The following is a 23212-nucleotide window of genomic DNA, read 5'->3' on the forward strand; positions in this document are numbered from 1 at the left end:
CTGCCAATGGAGGATGGGACCTTCCGGTAAGCACCGCAGGGAGGTCCGATTCACAAGAGAAGCCCATTACACACCGTGGTCATGTTTGACCATGGCATGCAAGGGTTAACATCCATGATCAGAGAAACGCGGGTGTTACAGAAGGGTGTCAGCTGTGATATGTAACTGACACCCCCCGTTCTTTATTCAGTACCTTCGCGCTGCATCGTACTATTATTATTATGGCGTGTGATGGGAATAATACAATTATAATAATATATGTTCTGTCTCCTGACATAGGAGTCCCTGGGGCTCATTTCCATATCACAGAAGCCCCTTCTGGCTCCACCTTCTGCTAATTATGCAGTTACTGCCTGTCTCCTCCCGCCACTCCCTAGCCAGGAAGGCAGTGATGTCAGACGGAGCCTCTGAGGCTCATTTGCATAATTTTAAGAGACATTTTCTCAGTATCTAGTACATTAGAGAATAAAGACAGAACGGATACTGCTTCAGGGGACACCCCAGCCTGTCCGTGGTGTACAATACTGCATCCACATGGTATATTTCCTGTATACTCCTTTGGGGATATTTATCACCAGAATCTGCCCCACGGGGGGGGCTGGAGTACAAATGTCTCAATTGCCAATTTTAAAAACTTGCCGACTTACTCCCTTAAACCTACCTAAGCCACATACATCAAGTGATTCTAGATGTGGAAGACATATGTACGTGGCACACATTCACTCCAGACCTGGGGGATGTAAAGAACAAAATGCTTAAAGGAAATCTGCCCCGGGGTATCAAAGATTTCTCTAGGATTTGAAGTTAAATTTGCATATTTGAGGATTAATTTCATGGGCTACTAGGGGCGTGGAGTAGCCTCTGATAGCTCCAGGGGCAAAGGCCACGCCCCCAGTAGCCACTACCAGCAGACGAATGGGAACTACTGCCCAAGCAGCAGACCCGACACCAGCAGCAGAACAAAGGTGCTACAGAGCCTGCACACTGCTCGATTGCTGGCAGAGGAATGGGCAGAGCGTGTAGAGGCGGCTCTGTAGTGCATACTGGGGGTGTGGAGTAGCCTTTGCCTCGCTCCCAGTAGCCTATGAAATTAGATTAATCCTTAAATATGCAAATTATTTCAGCAGCAGCTGCATCCAAGAATTAGTGTAAAATATGCTGCTGCCCGGACAGGGAGTCTACCCTGGGGAATCTGCTCAAAAAAAAGATGTGAATGAATGAAATATTCAGTACTTTGTTCTTTGTTGTGCAAACTTACAAAAAAAAATCATTAATGGAAATCAAATTTATTAACCAATGGAGGCCTGGATATGGAGTTACCCACAAAATTAAAGTGGAAAAACACTACAGGCTGATCCAACTTTGAGGCTCAGTAGTGTGTGTGGCCTCCATGTGCCTGTATGACCTCCCTACAATGTCTGGGCATGCTCCTGATGAGGTCAGTAGTGTGTGTGGCCTCCATGTGCCTGTATGACCTCCCTACAACACCTCGGCATGCTCCTGATGAGGTCAGTAGTGTGTGTGGCCTCCATGTGCCTGTATGACCTCCCTACAACACCTCGGCATGCTCCTGATGAGGCTCAGTAGTGTGTGACCTCACGTGCCTGTATGACCTCCCTACAACACCTCGGCATGCTCCTGATGAGGCTCAGTAGTGTGTGACCTCACGTGCCTGTATGACCTCCCTACAACACCTCGGCATGCTCCTGATGAGGCTCAGTAGTGTGTGTGACCTCCATGTGCCTGTATGACCTCCCTACAATGTCTGGGCATGCTCCTGATGAGGCTCAGTAGTGTGTGTGGCCTCCATGTGCCTGTATGACCTCCCTACAATGTCTGGGCATGCTCCTGATGAGGTCAGTAGTGTGTGTGGCCTCCATGTGCCTGTATGACCTCCCTACAACACCTCGGCATGCTCCTGATGAGGTCAGTAGTGTGTGTGGCCTCCATGTGCCTGTATGACCTCCCTACAACACCTCGGCATGCTCCTGATGAGGCTCAGTAGTGTGTGACCTCACGTGCCTGTATGACCTCCCTACAACACCTCGGCATGCTCCTGATGAGGCTCAGTATTGTGTGCAGCCTCCATGTGCCTGTATGACCTCCCTACAACACCTGGGCATGCTCCTGATGAGGTCAGTAGTGTGTGTGGCCTCCATGTGCCTGTATGACCTCCCTACAACACCTCGGCATGCTCCTGATGAGGTCAGTAGTTTGTGTGGCCTCCACATGCCTGTATGACCTCCCACCAACGCCTGGGCATGCTCCTGATGAGGCTCAGTATTGTGTGTGGCCTCCATGTGCCTGTATGACCTCCCTACAATGCCTGGGCATGCTCCTGATGAGGTCAGTATTGTGTGTGACCTCCATGTGCCTGTATGACCTCCCTACAACACCTCGGCATGCTCCTGATGAGGTCAGTAGTTTGTGTGGCCTCCACATGCCTGTATGACCTCCCTACAATGTCTGGGCATGCTCCTGATGAGGCTCAGTAGTGTGTGTGGTCTCCATGTGCCTGTATGACCTCCCTACAACACCTCGGCATGCTCCTGATGAGGTCAGTAGTTTGTGTGGCCTCCACATGCCTGTATGACCTCCCACCAACGCCTGGGCATGCTCCTGATGAGGCTCAGTATTGTGTGTGACCTCCATGTGCCTGTATGACCTCCCTACAATGTCTGGGCATGCTCCTGATGAGGCTCAGTAGTGTGTGTGACCTCCATGTGCCTGTATGACCTCCCTACAATGTCTGGGCATGCTCCTGATGAGGTCAGTAGTGTGTGTGGCCTCCATGTGCCTGTATGACCTCCCTACAACGCCTCGGCATGCTCCTGATGAGGTCAGTAGTGTGTGACCTCACGTGCCTGTATGACCTCCCTAGAATACCTGGGCATGCTCCTGATGAGGCTCAGTATTGTGTGCAGCCTCCATGTGCCTGTATGACCTCCCTACAACACCTGGGCATGCTCCTGATGAGGTCAGTAGTGTGTGTGGCCTCCACATGCCTGTATGACCTCCCACCAACGCCTGGGCATGCTCCTGATGAGGCTCAGTATTGTGTGTGACCTCCATGTGCCTGTATGACCTCCCACCAATGCCTGGGCATGCTCCTGATGAGGCTCAGTATTGTGTGTGTGACCTCCATGTGCCTGTATGACCTCCCTACAACACCTCGGCATGCTCCTGATGAGGCTCAGTATTGTGTGCAGCCTCCATGTGCCTGTATGACCTCCCTACAACACCTGGGCATGCTCCTGATGAGGTCAGTAGTTTGTGTGGCCTCCACATGCCTGTATGACCTCCCTACAATGTCTGGGCATGCTCCTGATGAGGCGTGTGCGTGTATGTTTTTTGCTCATTTCTCGCTCTCCACCTTCAAAACTCCATAACTATTTTATTTTTCCACGTGCAGAGCTGTGTGAGGGCTTATTTTGTGCGTAACAAAATTTACTTTCCCGTGATGCTATTTATTATTCCATGCCTTGTACTGGGAAGCAGGAAAAAACATTTAAAAAAATTTCCACATTTGGAAATTCCAAAAACGGCACATTCCGGTGGGATCAGTTTTTAAAACTTTCACTCTTCGCTCCAAATATCACCACTTCTTTATTCTTTAGCTCGGTACGATTGCACCAATACCAAATTTATATAGGTTTTATTGCGTTTTCGTAGACGTTCTTTTAATTTTTGAAAATGTATTAAAGGAAAAAAAAATGTTGCCATCTTCTGATGCTAATAACCTTTTAATATTTCTGTGTACAGAGCTGGGGGAGGTGTCATTTTTTGCGAAATGAGCTGACGTTTGCATTGCTACCATTTTGATGACTACATCACATGAAAAGTGATCAAAATGTTGCAGTCATCAAAATGGTAGCAATGCAAACGTCAGCTCATTTTGCAAAAAATGACACCTCCCCCAGCTCTGTACACCGAAATATTAAAAAGCTATTAGCATCAGAAGATGGCAACAAGTCGCATTTCGGACATTTGGGCGCCATTTCCCGTCTCTGAGGTCACCGCCGGTTATAACCATTTTTATATTTTGATGGGTTTTGGGACACAGCGATACCTAATGTGTCTGATTTTTAGTGTTTATTGTTTTATATCAGTTCTAGGGAAAGGGGGCGATGAGAATTTAATATTTTATTTCATTATTTCTTAGACCATCTAGGATACATTAACCCTAGATAGTCAGATCGTTCTTACCCTATACTGCAATACAACTGTAGTGCAGTATATGGAGTTTTTGCAGGTCATACATTACAATGAGCCACTGGCTTATTGTAATGTATATGCAGAAGCCAATCAGCCTCGGGTCAGGCGAAGAACCAAGGCCATGGCAACCGATCGGAGGTAACATGGCGGCGCCCATGCACCAACCGCGGGTGTTAGCGATGGACTTTGCTGCATATCGCAGCAAAGACCCATCTCTGTATGAACAGGGCTCAGCCCATGAGCCCTTTTCATACACCCTTCATAGCTCCATGGCGAATATATCAGTCAGAGCGTGAAGGGGTTAAGATGTAAATCCATTGAGCTCTGCATAGTGTACATACAAAATCTATGTAGCGAGTAGCCTGGCCGCTATGATCACACGGAGCATGTATTACATAGTAGAAACCAGCAGTAAAACCTTTGCAAGAGTGTACTCTCAGCACTTAAGAAGGTGGGAGAGGGGGTTGCAGAGTAGAGCATGAAAAAGCTTGAGGGGAAACAAAAAAAAAAAACAACAACAGATCTGCCAAATCATAGACTGGGATGGAGTGATTGATGGGGAACAGGAGAGATCTTGTACCACACTATTCTACATCGGGGTGTTATTCATCCACATGCTACTACTTCTCAAACTGGAGGAGGAGGGCACCACACGCTTTATAAACAGCTCTATGGACAGGAAAGATCAGCACAGCCAGGCTAAACTGAGGAGGATAGCGCAAAAAAAAAAACTGCTGTACAAGTTTCTCTCTTGCTTGTGGTGTTTAGACTTAGAATCTGTAGAGCAGGCACCACCTGACCTCACATCTACAATGCGTGCAGTCCCCATGCTCAGTAACGGCTCGGCACAGGTTTACGTGGACTGTAAAGTGTTTAATGATGACTGCACAGTAATAAACATGGCGGCAGGCGATGCGCCCGCAGTCGGAGGAGACTCCAGGTGCTGCTGGGTCTCGTCATGAGATTCACATCAAACTGATAAGAGGGGGACGCTGCAAACTGCAGAGCACTAAAAACAGGGGGCGACGACACGGAGCAGCGCGAAGAACGAACCTTCTCCACGTGGCCGGCAGATCACCCCGAGAACACAGGGAGGGCGACACGATGCGGCCAACGTCATACGTTCCATATTCATAAAATATAAGAAATTCAAAACAAAGAAAAAAATAAAGAGTCCTAAGTATCAAAAAGTAAAAGGAACTCTAAAACGAGGCGATGAGCTGGTGTCGCACCGTCCTGCGCCGGGCCAGGCGCTGGAATACACAGTTCTTACATAAAAAGCTTGGAGGTATCAGTCATTAGACTCAGGGTCTGCTTGGGCCATGTAGGCGTCCAGCTCCGCGTCCAGGTGACCTTTCGTCTTTGACATGTAGGCGTCCAACTGGTTGTCGAGCTGCTCTCTGGTCAGTGCAGGCCTGATGGCTCCTCTTCCTCTACCGCGGCCTCTTCCTCTGCCAAAGCCCCCTCTGCCCCGCGCCATCACCCCACCTCGGCCTGTGGACACATGGAGAAGGACATTCACAGAAACAGAACCACCAGCAGGCCAGACGAGTGACCTCACACGACCCCGATCAGAAAGGTCACTGACCTCGGCCACCCATTCCTCCTCTGCCCAATGGTCCACCTCTCATAAGACCTCGACCAGGACCTCCTCGACCTCGGATGCCTCCTCTCCTCAGGCCCATCCTGGTAGCACCACCTCCTCGGCCTCGCAGGTTCTGACCTAGAAAGATCACGAGACGCCATAACATTACAAGGCCATCTACACCAGGAATGGACGTACAGAAAAATGGAGAAAGGACCCACCTCGCATGACCATGGCGCCCCGCTGCATTCCTCTGCCTCCCCGGCCAACGCGCATGACTCCCCTCTGTGACCCCCGGAGCCCAATCCCAGCTCCGCGCATTCCACCGGCCCCTCGCTGAAGCCCTCCCACCGGTCTCCCTAACCGGGCCTGGATATTGCTTTTACCGAGCCGCTGCTTTAAGCTCTAGCAGGAGAAAATCAGACAGATTACAGAAACGGAATGAAGAGACGGCAAATGCAGGACAATCGTCATTACACAGCGACAGACGGGAGCCACCGGGGACATCAGGCACAAGGCCACCTACACATCTACAGCCTGAAGAGGAGGCCTGCACACTGCCTGGACCTACAACTTACAGCAGCATAGCCATCAATGCACCGGCCATCAGCACCAGGTGAAGAAGACTCAGGCCCCGGGTCCCTCCTGCACCACTGAGGCCTCAGCACTAGAGTAGTTCTAGGTAGGTACTCGCAGCAGCATTGCCAGCTATAGAAACCTATACTGCTACAAGTCCCAAAGCAGATTGTAGTAATTGTGTAGATAGATGTGCATTAGAGACTGACCATCCAGACTAATTCCAGGGGGTGGGGTACAATCCAGTGACGTCACACGACCCCCCAGTCAGTGAGAAGGACAAGGACATTTATCTCCAGTAACTCTGGAAGGAGCTCCTCAAGGAACTGCTCAGTCCCGGTGCGGTGGCTGCTCCATGAACGGATCAGAACTTGCAGCTCCGGTTATAGGGGAGCCTCCCTGCCCCACAGACATCGTGTCATCCCCGACATGAAGCCACAGATACAGTGCAAATACACTACGTGCCTGTGTCTGCCCGCTACAGGCCCCAGCGGGGCAATATTTAAGGCTAGCATGTCTGACCCATAACTCATGATTGACCCCTGGTGACCCCACTGAGGAATGAGGGACCGAGGGGGGGGGAGCAGTAATCCCATTTTTTCAGGTCTGGCTGCTTCTGATTTATGATTACAGACGGTCCCTACTTAAGGACACCTGGACTTACAGATGACCCCTACGCCCCCTGGTGACCTCTCTGGGAGTTACTATAGTCCCAGGCTGCAGTGATCAGCTGTAAGGAGTCTAATGAAGCTTTATTCATAATCCTTGGGTTTCAAAACGTTTTGCTGTAATGGGACCAATTGTCACCAGGGCAAGAAAAATTTTTTGTCTGGATCTACAATTATAAAATACAGTTTCAACTTAGGTTCTATAGGTTTGTACTTAACATACAAATTCAACTTATCTTGTAAGTAACCCAGGGACGGCCTGTATATACAATTCTGAAACTATTGAGGCCCCAGAACAATGAGGGTTAAGTCCCGGCCCGTACACTCCCCCCCCCCCCCTCTCCATGACTGCACCTCCACATCACAGACTCTGCTGATGGGGGTCCCTCTCGCAGGATACATGATGGAAGGTACAGAATATAAATAATATATATATATATATATATATATATATATATATATATATATATATATATATATATATATAGTAAAGTATGAGAAGGTGCACCACCCCACCATGTACAGCACCCCCTCATCTGATAAGTAGGGGTGTATCATTAGGAATTAAGAGATCAGGAGACGCCACCAAACCAGGTAGTGGCTTACAATTTATAAATCCTCAAACTATTCCCAGTGTACAGCCAAAGGGGAGGAAAACTAAGGACACAGCATGTAAGACCCTTTGTTTTTAAGGTTTATGGGGGTCCCAGAACCTTATTAATTATGAAGGAATTCGGCTAATCCCCCCCAACACATGACCAGAGCCCGTGACCCCTGTAACACCTTCCCTACATTGCAACCTTCATGATCCCCCTCATTCATCTTCCCCTCGAGCTTTGTACCTTGTTCTGTGATTGGTGGAGGATCCAATGAGGGGGTAAGTGTGTGTTTGGTAAGGACAGGGCACATGTCAGGGACGCCGTGGCTGGTGCTAGGACTAATAAGAAGCTATAACAGTAGATACAAGGCCGGCATTGCACTTCCCCTGGTGCAGTTTCTATTGTCTGATCATGTGACCCGCTGGCAGCAAACAGGACTTGCTGTGACGGAGGGGGCTTGTGGTCCTGTGTCCTGCTACAGGAAGCCAGCAGGACACAGAACAGGAAGTGCTGCTGCTGGCAGGTCACAATATCAGGGTCTGCTATTTGTTCCAGTAATGTTTATTATTGGCCTTTAAGTCTCCGGTATCATGTGGTTTCAGCACTTGCAGAAAGTTCCAGATTCTTCCCATTACAGACACTGCTGACCAATCAGAACTCAGCAGTGTGGAAATGTGACCCTACAGAACCACTCGTCACAGAGTTTGAAGTAGGTACCAGAACTTTCTGCAGTGTTGGTCCAGGACCACGTAGGGGAAAGCTGCTGCTATGAAGATCACGCTAGGACCTTGTACGTGTCCTAGAACTTGTGCTGCGGAATAGGACCCTGTATAACTATCATCTCGGCTCATTCAGGCCTCTCCGCTGTATTCCTGCACCTACTACTCTACCCCAATAGCTGCATCCTCTGTTACAAGGTCCTGACCCGACAGGCCGACCCGCACAGCACCACCAGACATCTGCCGGTACGACTAGCAGGTCACATAACAGGACAGCGACTGCTCCATGAACTATAGGACCTACAGAGGTGAAGGTACAACACAAGGCTGGTGACAGCCGCTACTGGATCAGCTCTGCCTGAAGGCTATGGTACCAGAACATAGGACAGTGAAGGATCCGGTTCCCATCACCACTCACCCATAGACAATTCTTACTTACAGTAACGCTGAGGGTTTGCTTCAATGTACCACAAGGACCCTCAGCATCCAAGATGGCGGCTAAGCCAGCGCCGAGCTGCGGGTACACAGCCACGCCCCCGGAGGCGGAGTCTCACCTGCTTGAGCTTGAGCGCGGCTTGCACAGACGGGCGGTTCTCCATCTGCTGCGCCAGTCTTCTGTTCCTGGCACTGGCCAGGCTCTGCTGCTGCATCGTGGCGCGGATATTCACGGGCATCGGGTGTTTGTTCTTCAGCATGTTAGTAAAGCTTCAAGGTCGAACAAAATGGGGGGAGGGTTTAAATAAGATTCAAAAGACACCACCATTGTGTACCTCAAGGCCCCCCAGGAGGAGCGGGCAGGATCTTGTGGCCCGTCATCTATCCTCCGATACCTCCACATATGCACAGCAATAAAAGGAGACCTACAATACAGGGCAACGGCAGAGGAGAGGGGGCCCCAAAAGTGACCGCAGGAGACAACAGGGGGGCAGGACGACACACGAGGGAGAGACAAGAGAATGGCAGAAGAGGGGGACGAGGAGCAGACAGAGGAGGAGAAGAGGAGGAAGGAGCAAAGCAGGCGCCTCTTACAAGACCCCACAGCGCAGTGGGGGTCTCCGGGCAGGGAGGGTGACCCACATCATGCCTCTTACAGCGCCGGCCACACACACGCGTGTGCGCCAGCCTCGGACACAGCAGCGGGTGTCACGCAGCACAGGTAACATGCTACCAGGCTGCAGCCACAACCCTTGTATTACAGGTGGAAGAAGGGGGGACAGGCCGCCCCGTCACTGTGTATTACCACACCCCACAGTGTCACATGGCCCCGCGGGGCGCACAGGGGGGAACCCCGCTACATGGGGGATGATACGCAGAGGTTGTGCAGCTTCCTCACCGCTCGTTCAGCGACAGCTTGGTGGTGCTCTTTAGTACAACTTTAGAGGCTGATGGAGAGGCCATCGCTGCTCCGGGACCACCTGCGGGGACAGAGGGGGGAGGTCAGGACACAGTTACCCCAGCAACCCCCGGGCCCAGAATATCCAGCCCCCAGGCCCAGAATATCCAGCCCCCAGGCCCAGAATATCCAGCCCCCAGGCCCAGAATATCCAGCCCCCAGGCCCAGAATATCCAGCCCCCAGGCCCAGAATATCCAGCCCCCAGGCCCAGAATATCCAGCCCCCAGGCCCAGAATATCCAGCCCCCAGGCCCAGAATATCCAGCCCCTAGGGGAGACCAAAGGACCTGTGGCCCTCGTAACATTCTACCGACTCCAGTGTAACACCCCCCCCCCCCCCCCGACCACACCGCTCCCCCCTCTACGGGCTCCAGTGTATCCCCCCCCCCCCCCACCGCTCCCCCCTCTACGGGCTCCAGTGTATCCCCCCCCCCACCGCTCCCCCCTCTACGGGCTCCAGTGTATCCCCCCCCCCCACCGCTCCCCCCTCTACGGGCTCCAGTGTATCCCCCCCCCCCACCGCTCCCCCCTCTACGGGCTCCAGTGTATCCCCCCCCCCGACCACACCGCTCCCCCCTCTACGGGCTCCAGTGTATCCCCCCCCCGACCACACCGCTCCCCCCTCTACGGGCTCCAGTGTATCCCCCCCCGACCACACCGCTCCCCCTCTACCGGCCCCAGTGTATCCCCCCCCCCGACCACACCGCTCCCCCCTCTACGGGCTCCAGTGTATCCCCCCCCCCGACCACACCGCTCCCCCCTCTACGGGCTCCAGTGTATCCCCCCCCCCGACCACACCGCTCCCCCCTCTACGGGCTCCAGTGTATCCCCCCCCCCGACCACACCGCTCCCCCCCTCTATGGGCTCCAGTGTATCCCCCCCCCCCCCCACTGCTCCCCCCCCCCTTCTATGGGCTCCAGTGTACCCCCCGCACCACCACACTGCTCCCCCCTTCTATGGGCTCCAGTGTACCCCCCGACCACAATGCTCCCCCTCTATGGGCTCCAGTGCTCCCCCCGAGCACTCTGCTCCCCCCCTTCTATGGGCTCCAGTGTACCCCCCGACCACAATGCTCCCCCTCTATGGGCTCCAGTGCTCCCCCCGACCACACCGCTCCCCCCCTTCTATGGGCTCCAGTGTATCCCCCCGACCACCACACCGCTCCCCCCCTTCTATGGGCTCCAGTGTATCCCCCCGACCACACTGCTCCCCCCCTCTATGGGCTCCAGTGTACCCCCCGACCACCACACCGCTCCCCCCCTTCTATGGGCTCCAGTGTACCCCCCGCACCACCACACCGCTCCCCCCCTTCTATGGGCTCCAGTGTACCCCCCGACCACCACACCGCTCCCCCCCTTCTATGGGCTCCAGTGTACCCCCCGCACCACCACACCGCTCCCCCCCTTCTATGGGCTCCAGTGTACCCCCCGCACCACCACACCGCTCCCCCCCTTCTATGGGCTCCAGTGTACCCCCCGCACCACCACACCGCTCCCCCCCTTCTATGGGCTCCAGTGTACCCCCCGCACCACCACACCGCTCCCCCCCTTCTATGGGCTCCAGTGTACCCCCCGCACCACCACACCGCTCCCCCCCTTCTATGGGCTCCAGTGTATCCCCCCGACCACCACACCGCTCCCCCCCTTCTATGGGCTCCAGTGTATCCCCCCGACCACACTGCTCCCCCCCTCTATGGGCTCCAGTGTACCCCCCGACCACCACACCGCTCCCCCCCTTCTATGGGCTCCAGTGTACCCCCCGCACCACCACACCGCTCCCCCCCTTCTATGGGCTCCAGTGTACCCCCCGCACCACCACACCGCTCCCCCCCTTCTATGGGCTCCAGTGTACCCCCCGCACCACCACACCGCTCCCCCCCTTCTATGGGCTCCAGTGTACCCCCCGCACCACCACACCGCTCCCCCCCTCTATGGGCTCCAGTGTACCCCCCGCACCACCACACCGCTCCCCCCCTTCTATGGGCTCCAGTGTACCCCCCGCACCACCACACCGCTCCCCCCCTCTATGGGCTCCAGTGTATCCCCCCCGACCACACCGCTCCCCCCCTCTATGGGCTCCAGTGTATCCCCCCCGACCACACCGCTCCCCCCCTCTATGGGCTCCAGTGTATCCCCCGCACCACCACACCGCTCCCCCCCTCTATGGGCTCCAGTGTATCCCCCGCACCACCACACTGCTCCCCCCCCTCTATGGGCTCCAGTGTATCCCCCGCACCACCACACCGCTCCCCCCCTCTATGGGCTCCAGTGTATCCCCCGCACCACCACACCGCTCCCCCCCTCTATGGGCTCCAGTGTATCCCCCGCACCACCACACTGCTCCCCCCCTCTATGGGCTCCAGTGTATCCCCCCCGACCACACCGCTCCCCCCCTTCTATGGGCTCCAGTGTATCCCCCCCCCACTGCTCCCCCCCTTCTATGGGCTCCAGTGGTCCCCCCGACCACACCGCCCCCCTCTACCGGCTCCAGTGTATCCCCTCGACCCCACTGCTCCCCCCCTTCTATGGGCTCCAGTGTACCCCCCCGACCCCACTGCTCCCCCCCCCCCTTCTATGGGCTCCAGTGTATCCCCCCCCCCACTGCTCCCCCCCTTCTATGGGCTCCAGTGCTCCCCCCGACCACACCGCCCCCCTCTACCGGCTCCAGTGTATCCCCTCGACCCCACTGCTCCCCCCCTTCTATGGGCTCCAGTGTACCCCCCGACCCCACTGCTCCCCCCCCCCTTCTATGGGCTCCAGTGTACCCCCCGCACCACCACACCGCTCCCCCCCTTCTATGGGCTCCAGTGTACCCCCCGCACCACCACACCGCTCCCCCCCTTCTATGGGCTCCAGTGTATCCCCCCCCCACTGCTCCCCCCCTTCTATGGGCTCCAGTGGTCCCCCCGACCACACCGCCCCCCTCTACCGGCTCCAGTGGTCCCCCCGACCACACCGCCCCCCTCTACCGGCTCCAGTGTATCCCCCCCCCACTGCTCCCCCCCTTCTATGGGCTCCAGTGCTCCCCCCGACCACACCGCCCCCCTCTACCGGCTCCAGTGTATCCCCTCGACCCCACTGCTCCCCCCCTTCTATGGGCTCCAGTGCTCCCCCCGACCCCACTGCTCCCCCCCCCCCCTTCTATGGGCTCCAGTGTACCCCCCGACCACACCGCTCCCCCCCTTCAATGGGCTCCAGTGTACCCCCCGACCACCACACCGCTCCCCCCCTTCTATGGGCTCCAGTGCTCCCCCCGACCACACCGCCCCCCTCTACCGGCTCCAGTGTATCCCCTCGACCCCACTGCTCCCCCCCTTCTATGGGCTCCAGTGCTCCCCCCGACCACACCGCCCCCCTCTACCGGCTCCAGTGTATCCCCTCGACCCCACTGCTCCCCCCTTCTATGGGCTCCAGTGCTCCCCCCGACCACACCGCCCCCCTCTACCGGCTCCAGTGTATCCCCCGACCCCACTGCTCCCCCCCCCCCCTTCTATGGGCTCCAGTGCTCCCCCCGACCACACCGCTCCCCCCCTTCTATGGGCTCCAGTGTATCCCCCCAGACCACACCGCTCCCCCCCTTCTATGGGCTCCAGTGTATCCCCCCAGACCACACCGCTCCCCCCCTTCTATGGGCTCCAGTGTATCCCCCCAGACCACACCGCTCCCCCCCCCTCTATGGGCTCCAGTGTATCCCCCCAGACCACACCGCTCCCCCCCCCCTCTATGGGCTCCAGTGTATCCCCCCAGACCACACCGCTCCCCCCCCCCTCTATGGGCTCCAGTGTATCCCCCCAGACCACACCGCTCCCCCTCTCAGCCCCTCAGGCCCGGGCACCACGATGCCGCCCCAGCTGCTGTCTCCTCCTCACTTACTTGTCGTCCTTGTAGTGTACGTGATGGCGGCGGCCTGCTGTAGGTGGCGGGTGTGAGCGGGCAGGAGGCCTCGGGCTGGGTCACCGGCTCTCAAGCTGCGAACTATGAGACCCCACGGGTAACACTGCTACAAAATGGCGGCACTGGAAGCCCTCAGCCCCAAAATGGAAGAGTCTATAAAGCACGTCTCCCCGTGACGTCAGCGCGCAACGCGGCTCCGCCCCATTCACGGGAGCCTTCTATAGCCGTCCTATGAAAGGAGGACACGCCCTGCTGTATCCATGGAGACGATGGACTGACGTCATCGTGTGGGATGTGGGAACCACCGCCATCTTGTGGCTGGCCGTCATTCCCGCTGCAGTGGACGTGTGTTACCCCAGCTGTTCTATACTGTGGGATAACCGCTGCCGCCATCTTGTGGTTGGCCGTCATTCCCGCTGCTGTGGACGTGTGTTACCCCAGCTGTTCTATACTGTGGGATAACCGCGGCCGCCATCTTGTGGTTGGCCGTCATTCCCGCTGCTGTGGACGTGTGTTACCCCAGCTGTTCTATACTGTGGGATAACCGCGGCCGTCATCTTGTGGTTGGCCGTCATTCCCGCTACTGTGGACGTGTTTTACCTCAGCTGTTCTATACTGTGGGATAACCGCTGCCGTCATTCCCGCTGCTGTGGACGTGTGTTACCCCAGCTGTTCTATACTGTGGGATAACCGCTGCCGCCATCTTGTGGTTGGCCGTCATTCCCGCTACTGTGGACGTGTGTTACCTCAGCTGTTCTATACTGTGGGATAACCGCTGCCGCCATCTTGTGGTTGGCCGTCATTCCCGCTGCAGTGGACGCGTGTTACCTCAGCTGTTCTATACTGTGGCAGCTGTTCCTAGTGTGAGGTAACAGCCGCCGCCATCTTGTGGTTGGCCGTCATTCCTGCTACAAATGCGGAGTGTTACCTCAGCTGTTCCTAGTGTGAGGTAACAGCCGCCGCCATCTTGTGGTTGGCCGTCATTCCCGCTACTGTGGACGTGCGTTACCTCAGCTGTTCTATACTGTGGCAGCTGTTCCTAGTGTGAGGTAACAGCCGCCGCCATCTTGTGGCTGGCCGTCATTCCCGCTACAAATGCGGAGTGTTACCACTGTTGTACAGTGCAGCCGCTGTTTCTTCTGTGAGGTGATTATGGCCGCCATGCTGGATGTGGTGATATTACGTGTAAGCGAATACGTCTTTACCATACATTTCTCTGTGACGCCTATTTTCACCATTGTAAAAGAAAGTGTTAAAAAAATATCACCAGAAATCCGGCAAAACCTCCGCAGAGGATGAAACGCCATGTCTGTTACTACAATGTCGCGTCCGCTGGGATCACACAAAACTAGGGATCTCTCTGGCGCGTGTGGAAAATCTAACCCACAAACCGGTTGAGAATAAATAATACCGCGTGGACGTGCTGTAGGATTCCTCTCAGGCTGCGTTCACACATTGCATTCATATTGTACATCACCGCAATATCAAAAACCTATAACTTTTTCATTTTTCCGTGTGCAGAGCTGTGTGAGGCTTATTTTCTGCGTCATGAATTTTACTTCTCTGTCACGTTATATTTTATTCCATGCCGTGTTCTGGGGAGCTGGAAGAAAATTCCAAATGTGGGGAAATTGAACCAAAAAACGCGTTTGCGTCTTGTTCTTGTGGGCTCAGATTTTTACGACTTTCACTGTGCGCTCCAAGTGACACCTCTGCTTTTTATTCTTTGGTTCGCTATGATGGCGGTGATACCTTTTCAGCCTTATATTCAGCCGTCCATTGATATACATGATTAGAACTATCCATCGATCCCTACATTCCCCCTCGGACCCAGCAGTATTACGAGTCCTATAGGTCCTATCCCCTTATGTCTGTCCAGACTTCTTCTATAATATGTAATCAGGTTAAGCTTGCCCTGCTATTTACAGCCCAAGATCAATGCACGATGCCCCCAGTTATTGGACTTACCTCGCCAACATCTAGTGCCGATTCTCTTGGCGTTCCCTTACCGCACCGAGACTTACTGCGCGTGGGGCATTCAAACCCACGAAAACTACACAGACGCTACACACAGGGGCTCATTTATTAAGGGTCTGCGGACCGCACAAACGTCAGATATTCCGGCGTTTTCCGATTTGCGACGCATTTAAAAGGGGATTGTGTCGCACGCGATCGGATTTTGGCTCAATCGCGCTGACTTTCATGCAACAGAAATCGTGAGGGGGGGGGGGGCGACCGTTGGATGATCCGACTGCTTGGGACGAAGCGCAGGATTTAACTTAAAAATTGTGTTGCAAGCCATGCACTTACATGCACCGTGAAGAAGATGGTGAACTCTGGCGGACCTGAGCTGACAAGCAACACATGCAGGATATGGGGCGCACCATCTACATGAATCGGGGATGGCCACATGGACGGGTAAGTAAATGAGCCCCAGAGAGTTCATGCCGCTCGCTACTCCATAATTTCGGACCTGATGAAGGGAGCAGGTGGCCCCCGAGGCACGCTGCCCATCATTTCACCATATTGAAAATAAAATGTTGTGAAATCCCAGCCTGTTTTTGCTTATCCGCTACATATCCAAGTACCTGATATCAGGTTATCTGCAGCAGCTTATGGGGCAGATTTACTTACCCCGTCCGTTCGAGATCCAGCGGCGCGTTCTCTGCGGTGGATCCGGGTCCGGCCAGGATTCATCAAGGCAGTTCCTCCGCCGTCCACCAGGTGGCGCTGCTGCGCTGAAGTTCCCTGAAATGCACTGAAGTTCACGATCCTATTCTGGATGAAGGTGAGTGCAAGCTCCGCGACACAATTAACTTTTTTAAATGCGGCGGTTTTTCCGAATCCGTCGGGTTTTCGTTCAGCCACGCCCCCCGATTTCCGTCGCGTGCATGCCGGTGCCAATGCACCACAATCCGATCGCGTGCGCCAAACTCCCGGGGCAATTCAGTTACAATCGGCGCAAATCGGAAATATTCGGGTAACACGTCGGGAAAACGCGAATCGGGCCCTTAGTAAATGACCCCCTATATGTCTGCATGTTACGTGTGACATTGCTTTACTGCCTGCGCTGTGTCATTATTTCCATTGTTTGAAGACTACAAAGCCCAGACCACGGAGATACCCCAAAGAGAAGACAATGGGGGTCATTTACTAAGGGCCCGATTCGTGTTTTTCCGATTCGCGCCGATTTCCCCTGAATTGCCCCGGGTTTTTGGCGCATGCGATCGGATTTTGGCGCTTCGGCGCTGGCATGCACGTGAACGAAAACCCGACGGATTCGGAAAAACCGTCGCATTTAAAAAACCGAACGTGTCGCGGAGCTTGCACTTACCTTCATCCAAGATAGGCCGGTGTAATCCAGTGCGTTCCCATGCTCTTCAGCGCAGCAGCGACATCTGGTGGACGTCGGAGGAACTACCTTAATGAATCCCGGCCGGACCCGAATCCAGCGCAGAGAACGCGCCGCTGGGTAAGTAAATCTGCCCCAATATTGTCCTAGAACAAAGACTCTTACACACAAGGAACATCATTCTCAAGTTTATTGAACCACAAAAGTTTGTACGTGAGTCTCCGACACCACGAGTGGAGAAGTAGAAGGCTCCATGGGGCTCCACTGCTCTCATAGAACAAACATCTCAGTCACAATGATCAGAAAATCTATGAGGTACAGCCACCCATCTCCATTTTCATCTAGCCGTTTCAAGATCTTGGCCGTTGTATTGGGATTTGTCGCAACCTGATAAATGGAGTGGACCGAAGAAAGACGAACAATTACTTTATAAAGAAGGAAAAATTTTAGTTGTAAAAAAATCTTCCCATTGCATAAAGAGCGGTTCATGTCGTAGAAGCGGGAAACAAATAACGGAAGTCTTGGCGTCTGGAGTAAATGTTACCAATTTACTTGGTCATATCACGAGCTGTTTCTTACCTCTCGCCCTAGTTCCGACATTAGTAAAATCTCCATATCTTTTTGACGCATCCTGTTGCACTTCGGAGGTTGTGCGTAAGTTTTGAAAATATGGATCAAAAGGTCCGTGGCAAATTCCAGCGTTGAGGACTTCTTTGGAGAGTTCTGTGTGATGAGAAGATATTATTACAGGACGTCGTAAAAGCTGAAGTAGGATGGATAGAAGACGGGAGAAAGATGGGAGAGAATTTCTGCACAGAACAAGAGACAAGTCGATAGTCGAAGAACTTGTGGATGACTTGTTCTCCGGTGGGCAATAATTTTGAGATATGGAGCCACATTTTTAGTGGACACACGTGTTCTGGGACTCAAGGCAAGGGATAACATTTTTTTTGGAGAATGTTCTTTTAAGAATGAGCTCGAAGCCCGACTATAACATTTTTTAGACACGGATAAATGTATCGACGTCAATGTTTTATTATATCCTGTAAAGTTAGATATAAAAATCTCTCTATACAGAGGGGAGGAGGACGGGTTTACGCCGTTGAAGAGACGAGCTCAGTGGTTGGTAGGTGGGACATAAGATGAGAAGAAGAAGAGGGCGATGAAGAGATAATTGAGGTGTCGTGAGGCAAATGTAAATAAAGGTAAGGTCACGGGATGACAAAGTGTATGACCATCCATGGTCTTTGGCTTGGATTGAAGAGTTGAGAATTTTCCCAACATGGGTACAAGTTGTGTCTCTGAAGATAATGATTAGCGGGAGTTATTCTCTGTGTACTAGTTAGGTAGAGGGTTGCACCTGATGGGAAGGGTTTGGCACATTTACTAAGAGCGGTGCAGTGTGTACTATGTGCAGGGGTCCTGTGTACTATGTGCAGTGTCCTGTGTGCTATGTGCGGTGTCCTGTGTACTATGTGCAGTGTACTATGTGCAGTGTGTACTATGTGCAGGGGTCCTGTGTACTATGTGCAGTGTGTACTATGTGCAGGGGTCCTGTGTACTATGTGCAGTGTGTACTATGTGCAGTGTCCTGTGTACTATGTGCAGTGTCCTGTGTGCTATGTGCAGTGTCCTGTGTGCTATGTGCGGTGTCCTGTGTGCTATGTGCAGTGTACTATGTGCAGTGTGTACTATGTGCAGGGTCCTGTGTACTATGTGCAGGGTCCTGTGTGCTATGTGCAGGGTCCTGTGTACTATGTGCAGTGTCCTGTGTACTATGTGCATGGTCCTGTGTACTATGTGCAGGGGTCCTGTGTACTATGTGCAGGGTCCTGTGTACTATGTGCGGTGTCCTGTGTACTATGTGCAGTGTACTATGTGCAGTGTGTACTATGTGCAGGGTCCTGTGTACTATGTGCAGGGTCCTGTGTGCTATGTGCAGGGTCCTGTGTACTATGTGCAGTGTCCTGTGTACTATGTGCATGGTCCTGTGTACTATGTGCAGGGGTCCTGTGTACTATGTGCAGTGTCCTGTGTGCTATGTGCGGTGTCCTGTGTACTATGTGCAGTGTACTATGTGCAGTGTGTACTATGTGCAGGGTCCTGTGTACTATGTGCAGGGTCCTGTGTACTCTGTGCAGGGTCCTGTGTACTATGTGCAGTGTCCTGTGTACTATGTGCAGGGGTCCTGTGTACTATGTGCAGGGGTCCTGTGTACTATGTGCAGTGTCCTGTGTACTATGTGCAGTGTACTATGTGCAGTGTGTACTATGTGCAGGGGTCCTGTGTACTATGTGCAGTGTGTACTATGTGCAGTGTACTATGTGCAGTGTCCTGTGTACTATGTGCAGTGTCCTGTGTGCTATGTGCGGTGTCCTGTGTACTATGTGCAGTGTACTATGTGCAGTGTGTACTATGTGCAGGGGTCCTGTGTACTATGTGCAGTGTGTACTATGTGCAGTGTCCTGTGTACTATGTGCAGTGTCCTGTGTACTATGTGCAGTGTCCTGTGTGCTATGTGCGGTGTCCTGTGTACTATGTGCAGTGTATACTATGTGCAGTGACCTGTGTACTATGTGCAGGGTCCTGTGTACTATGTGCAGTGTATACTATGTGCGGTGTCCTGTGTACTATGTGCAGTGACCTGTGTACTATGTGCGGTGTCCTGTGTATTATGTGAAGTGTCCTGTGTACTATGTGCAGTGACCTGTGTACTATGTGCAGGGTCCTGTGTACTATGTGCAGTGACCTGTGTACTATGTGCAGGGTCCTGTGTACTATGTGCAGTGTCCTGTGTACTATGTGCAGTGTCCTGTGTACTATGTGCAGTGTCCTGTGTACTATGTGCAGTGACCTGTGTACTATGTGCAGTGTCCTGTGTACTATGTGCAGTGTCCTGTGTACTATGTGCAGTGTCCTGTGTACTATGTGCAGGGTCCTGTGTAGTGTGCAGGGTGTACTATATGCAGTGTCCTGTGTACTATGTGCAGTGTCCTGTGTAGTGTGCAGGGTGTACTATGTGTAGTGTCCTGTGTACTATGTGCAGTGCCCTGTGTACTATGTGCAGTGCCCTGTGTACTATGTGCAGTGTCCTGTGTACTATGTGCAGTGCCCTGTGTACTATGTGCAGTGTCCTGTGTACTATGTGCAGTGTCCTGTGTACTATGTGCAGTGTCCTGTGTACTATGTGCAGTGTCCTGTGTACTATGAGCAGTGCCCTGTGTACTATGTGCAGTGTGTCCTGTGTACTATGTGCAGGGTCCTGTGTACTATGTGTAGGGTCCTGTGTGTTATGTGCAGGGTCCTGTGTACTATGTGCAGGGTGTACTATGTGCAATGTCCTGTGTACTATGTGCAATGTCCTGTGTACTATGTGCAGTGTCCTGTGTACTATGTGCAGTGTCCTGTGTATTATGTGCAGTGTCCTGTGTATTATGTGCAGTGTCCTGTGTACTATGTGCAGGGTCCTGTGTACTATGTGCAGTGTCCTGTGTACTATGTGCAGTGTGTACTATGTGCAGTGTCCTGTGTACTATGTGCAGTGTCCTGTGTACTGTGTGCAGTGTGTACTATGTGCAGGGTCCTGTGTACTATGTGCAGGGTCCTGTGTACTATGTGCAGGGTCCTGTGTACTATGTGCAGTGTCCTGTGTACTATGTGCAGGGTCCTGTGTAGTGTGCAGGGTGTACTATATGCAGTGTCCTGTGTGCTATGTGCAGTGTCCTGTGTGCTATGTGCAGGGTCCTGTGTGCTATGTGCAGGGTCCTGTGTACTATGTGCAGGGTCCTGTGTACTATGTGCAGTGTCCTGTGTACTATGTGCAGTGTCCTGTGTACTATGTGCATGGTCCTGTGTACTATGTGCAGTGTCCTGTGTACTATGTGCAGTGCCCTGTGTACTATGTGCAGTGTGTACTATGTGCAGTGTCCTGTGTACTATGTGCAGTGTCCTGTGTACTATGTGTAGTGTGTACTATGTGTCGTGTGTACTATGTGCAGGGTCCTGTGTGTTATGTGTAGGGTCCTCTGTGTTATGTGCAGGGTCCTGTGTACTATGTGCAGGGTGTACTATGTGCAATGTCCTGTGTACTATGTGCAGTGTCCTGTGTACTATGTGCAGGGTCCTGTGTACTATGTGCAGTGTCCTGTGTACTGTGTGCAGGGTCCTGTGTACTATGTGCAGGGTCCTGTGTACTATGTGCAGGGTCCTGTGTGCTATGTGCAGGGTCCTGTGTGCTATGTGCAGGGTCCTGTGTACTATGTGCAGTGTCCTGTGTACTATGTGCAGTGTCCTGTGTACTATGTGCAGGGGTCCTGTGTACTATGTGCAGTGTCCTGTGTACTATGTGCAGGGGTCCTGTGTACTATGTGCAGTGTCCTGTGTGCTATGTGCGGTGTCCTGTGTACTATGTGCAGTGTACTATGTGCAGTGTGTACTATGTGCAGGGTCCTGTGTACTATGTGCAGGGTCCTGTGTACTATGTGCAGGGTCCTGTGTGCTATGTGCAGGGTCCTGTGTACTATGTGCAGGGTCCTGTGTACTATGTGCAGGGGTCCTGTGTACTATGTGCAGGGGTCCTGTGTACTATGTGCAGGGGTCCTGTGTACTATGTGCAGTGTACTATGTGCAGTGTGTACTATGTGCAGGGGTCCTGTGTACTATGTGCAGTGTGTACTATGTGCAGTGTCCTGTGTACTATGTGCAGTGTCCTGTGTACTATGTGCAGTGTCCTGTGTGCTATGTGCGGTGTCCTGTGTACTATGTGCAGTGTATACTATGTGCAGTGACCTGTGTACTATGTGCAGGGTCCTGTGTACTATGTGCAGTGTATACAATGTGCGGTGTCCTGTGTACTATGTGCAGTGACCTGTGTACTATGTGCGGTGTCCTGTGTATTATGTGCAGTGTCCTGTGTACTATGTGCAGTGACCTGTGTACTATGTGCAGGGTCCTGTGTACTATGTGCAGTGACCTGTGTACTATGTGCAGGGTCCTGTGTACTATGTGCAGGGTCCTGTGTACTATGTGCAGTGACCTGTGTACTATGTGCAGTGTCCTGTGTACTATGTGCAGTGTCCTGTGTACTATGTGCAGGGTCCTGTGTAGTGTGCAGGGTGTACTATATGCAGTGTCCTGTGTACTATGTGCAGTGTCCTGTGTACTATGTGCAGTGTCCTGTGTAGTGTGCAGGGTGTACTATGTGTAGTGTCCTGTGTACTATGTGCAGTGCCCTGTGTACTATGTGCAGTGTCCTGTGTACTATGTGCAGTGCCCTGTGTACTATGTGCAGTGTCCTGTGTACTATGTGCAGTGTCCTGTGTACTATGTGCAGTGCCCTGTGTACTATGTGCAGTGCCCTGTGTACTATGTGCAGTGCCCTGTGTACTATGTGCAGTGTCCTGTGTACTATGTGCAGTGTGTCCTGTGTACTATGTGCAGTGTGTCCTGTGTACTATGTGCAGGGTCCTGTGTAGTGTGCAGGGTGTACTATGTGCAGTGCCCTGTGTACTATGTGCAGTGTCCTGTGTACTATGTGCAGTGTCCTGTGTACTATGTGCAGTGTCCTGTGTACTATGAGCAGTGTGTCCTGTGTACTATGAGCAGTGTGTCCTGTGTACTATGTGCAGTGTGTCCTGTGTACTATGTGCAGTGTGTCCTGTGTACTATGTGCAGTGTCCTGTGTACTATGTGCAGTGTCCTGTGTACTATGTGCAGTGTCCTGTGTACTATGTGCAGGGTGTACTATATGCAGTGTCCTGTGTACTATATGCAGTGCCCTGTGTACTATGTGCAGTGTCCTGTGTACTATGTGCAGTGCCCTGTGTACTATGTGCAGTGTCCTGTGTACTATGTGCAGTGTCCTGTGTACTATGTGCAGGGTGTACTATATGCAGTGTCCTGTGTACCATGTGCAGTGTCCTGTGTACTATGTTCAGTGTCCTGTGTACTATGTGCAGTGTCCTGTGTACTATGTGCAGTGTCCTGTGTACTATGTGCAGGGGTCCTGTGTACTATGTGCAGTGTCCTGTGTACTATGTGCAGTGTCCTGTGTACTATGTGCAGTGTCCTGTGTACTATGTGCAGTGTGTACTATGTGCAGTGCCCTGTGTGCTATGTGCAGTGAGTGCTATGTGCAGGGTCCTGTGTACAATGTGCAGGGTCCTGTGTACTATGTGCAGTGTCCTGTGTACTATGTGCAGGGTCCTGTGTAG

The 23212-nt window shown here is 53.0% G+C and overlaps 1 protein-coding gene across 2 annotated transcripts; it reads right to left on the minus strand.

Moving 5' to 3' along the window:
- Positions 1-5067: 5067 nt before the first annotated feature.
- Positions 5068-13873, minus strand: CHTOP (chromatin target of PRMT1). Of its 2 annotated transcripts, XM_072114483.1 has the most exons (6): positions 13628-13846; positions 9696-9777; positions 8917-9067; positions 6022-6205; positions 5804-5938; positions 5068-5709 (listed from the first exon to the last, which is right to left on the minus strand). In XM_072114483.1, the coding sequence occupies exons 2-6, from the start codon at positions 9758-9760 to the stop codon at positions 5507-5509; spliced, it is 738 nt and encodes a 245-aa protein (XP_071970584.1). In that variant the 5' UTR covers positions 9761-9777; positions 13628-13846; the 3' UTR covers positions 5068-5506. The 2 variants fall into 2 exon arrangements, 1 of the variants encoding a protein (XP_071970584.1); XR_011848721.1 differs by lacking the exon at positions 6022-6205 and having other exon boundaries at positions 5570-5709; positions 13628-13873.
- Between the last annotated feature and the right edge of the window lie 9339 nt (positions 13874-23212).

This window comes from Engystomops pustulosus, chromosome 7 (genome assembly GCF_040894005.1).
Source record: "Engystomops pustulosus chromosome 7, aEngPut4.maternal, whole genome shotgun sequence".
Classification (NCBI taxonomy): Eukaryota; Metazoa; Chordata; class Amphibia; order Anura; family Leptodactylidae; genus Engystomops; species Engystomops pustulosus.

What these genes read in the sequence shown, in the direction of transcription:
- CHTOP (XM_072114483.1), bottom strand. Translation starts at nt 9,760, where the DNA reads ATGGCCTCTCCATCAGCCTCTAAAGTTGTACTAAAGAGCACCACCAAG. An exon ending in AAGCTGTCGCTGAACGAGCG is followed by an intron (nt 9,068 to 9,695) that starts GTGAGGAAGCTG and finishes TCGACCTTGAAG; the next exon opens with CTTTACTAACATGCTGAAGA. An exon ending in GGGCGCCATGGTCATGCGAG is followed by an intron (nt 5,939 to 6,021) that starts GTGGGTCCTTTC and finishes TGATCTTTCTAG; the next exon opens with GTCAGAACCTGCGAGGCCGA.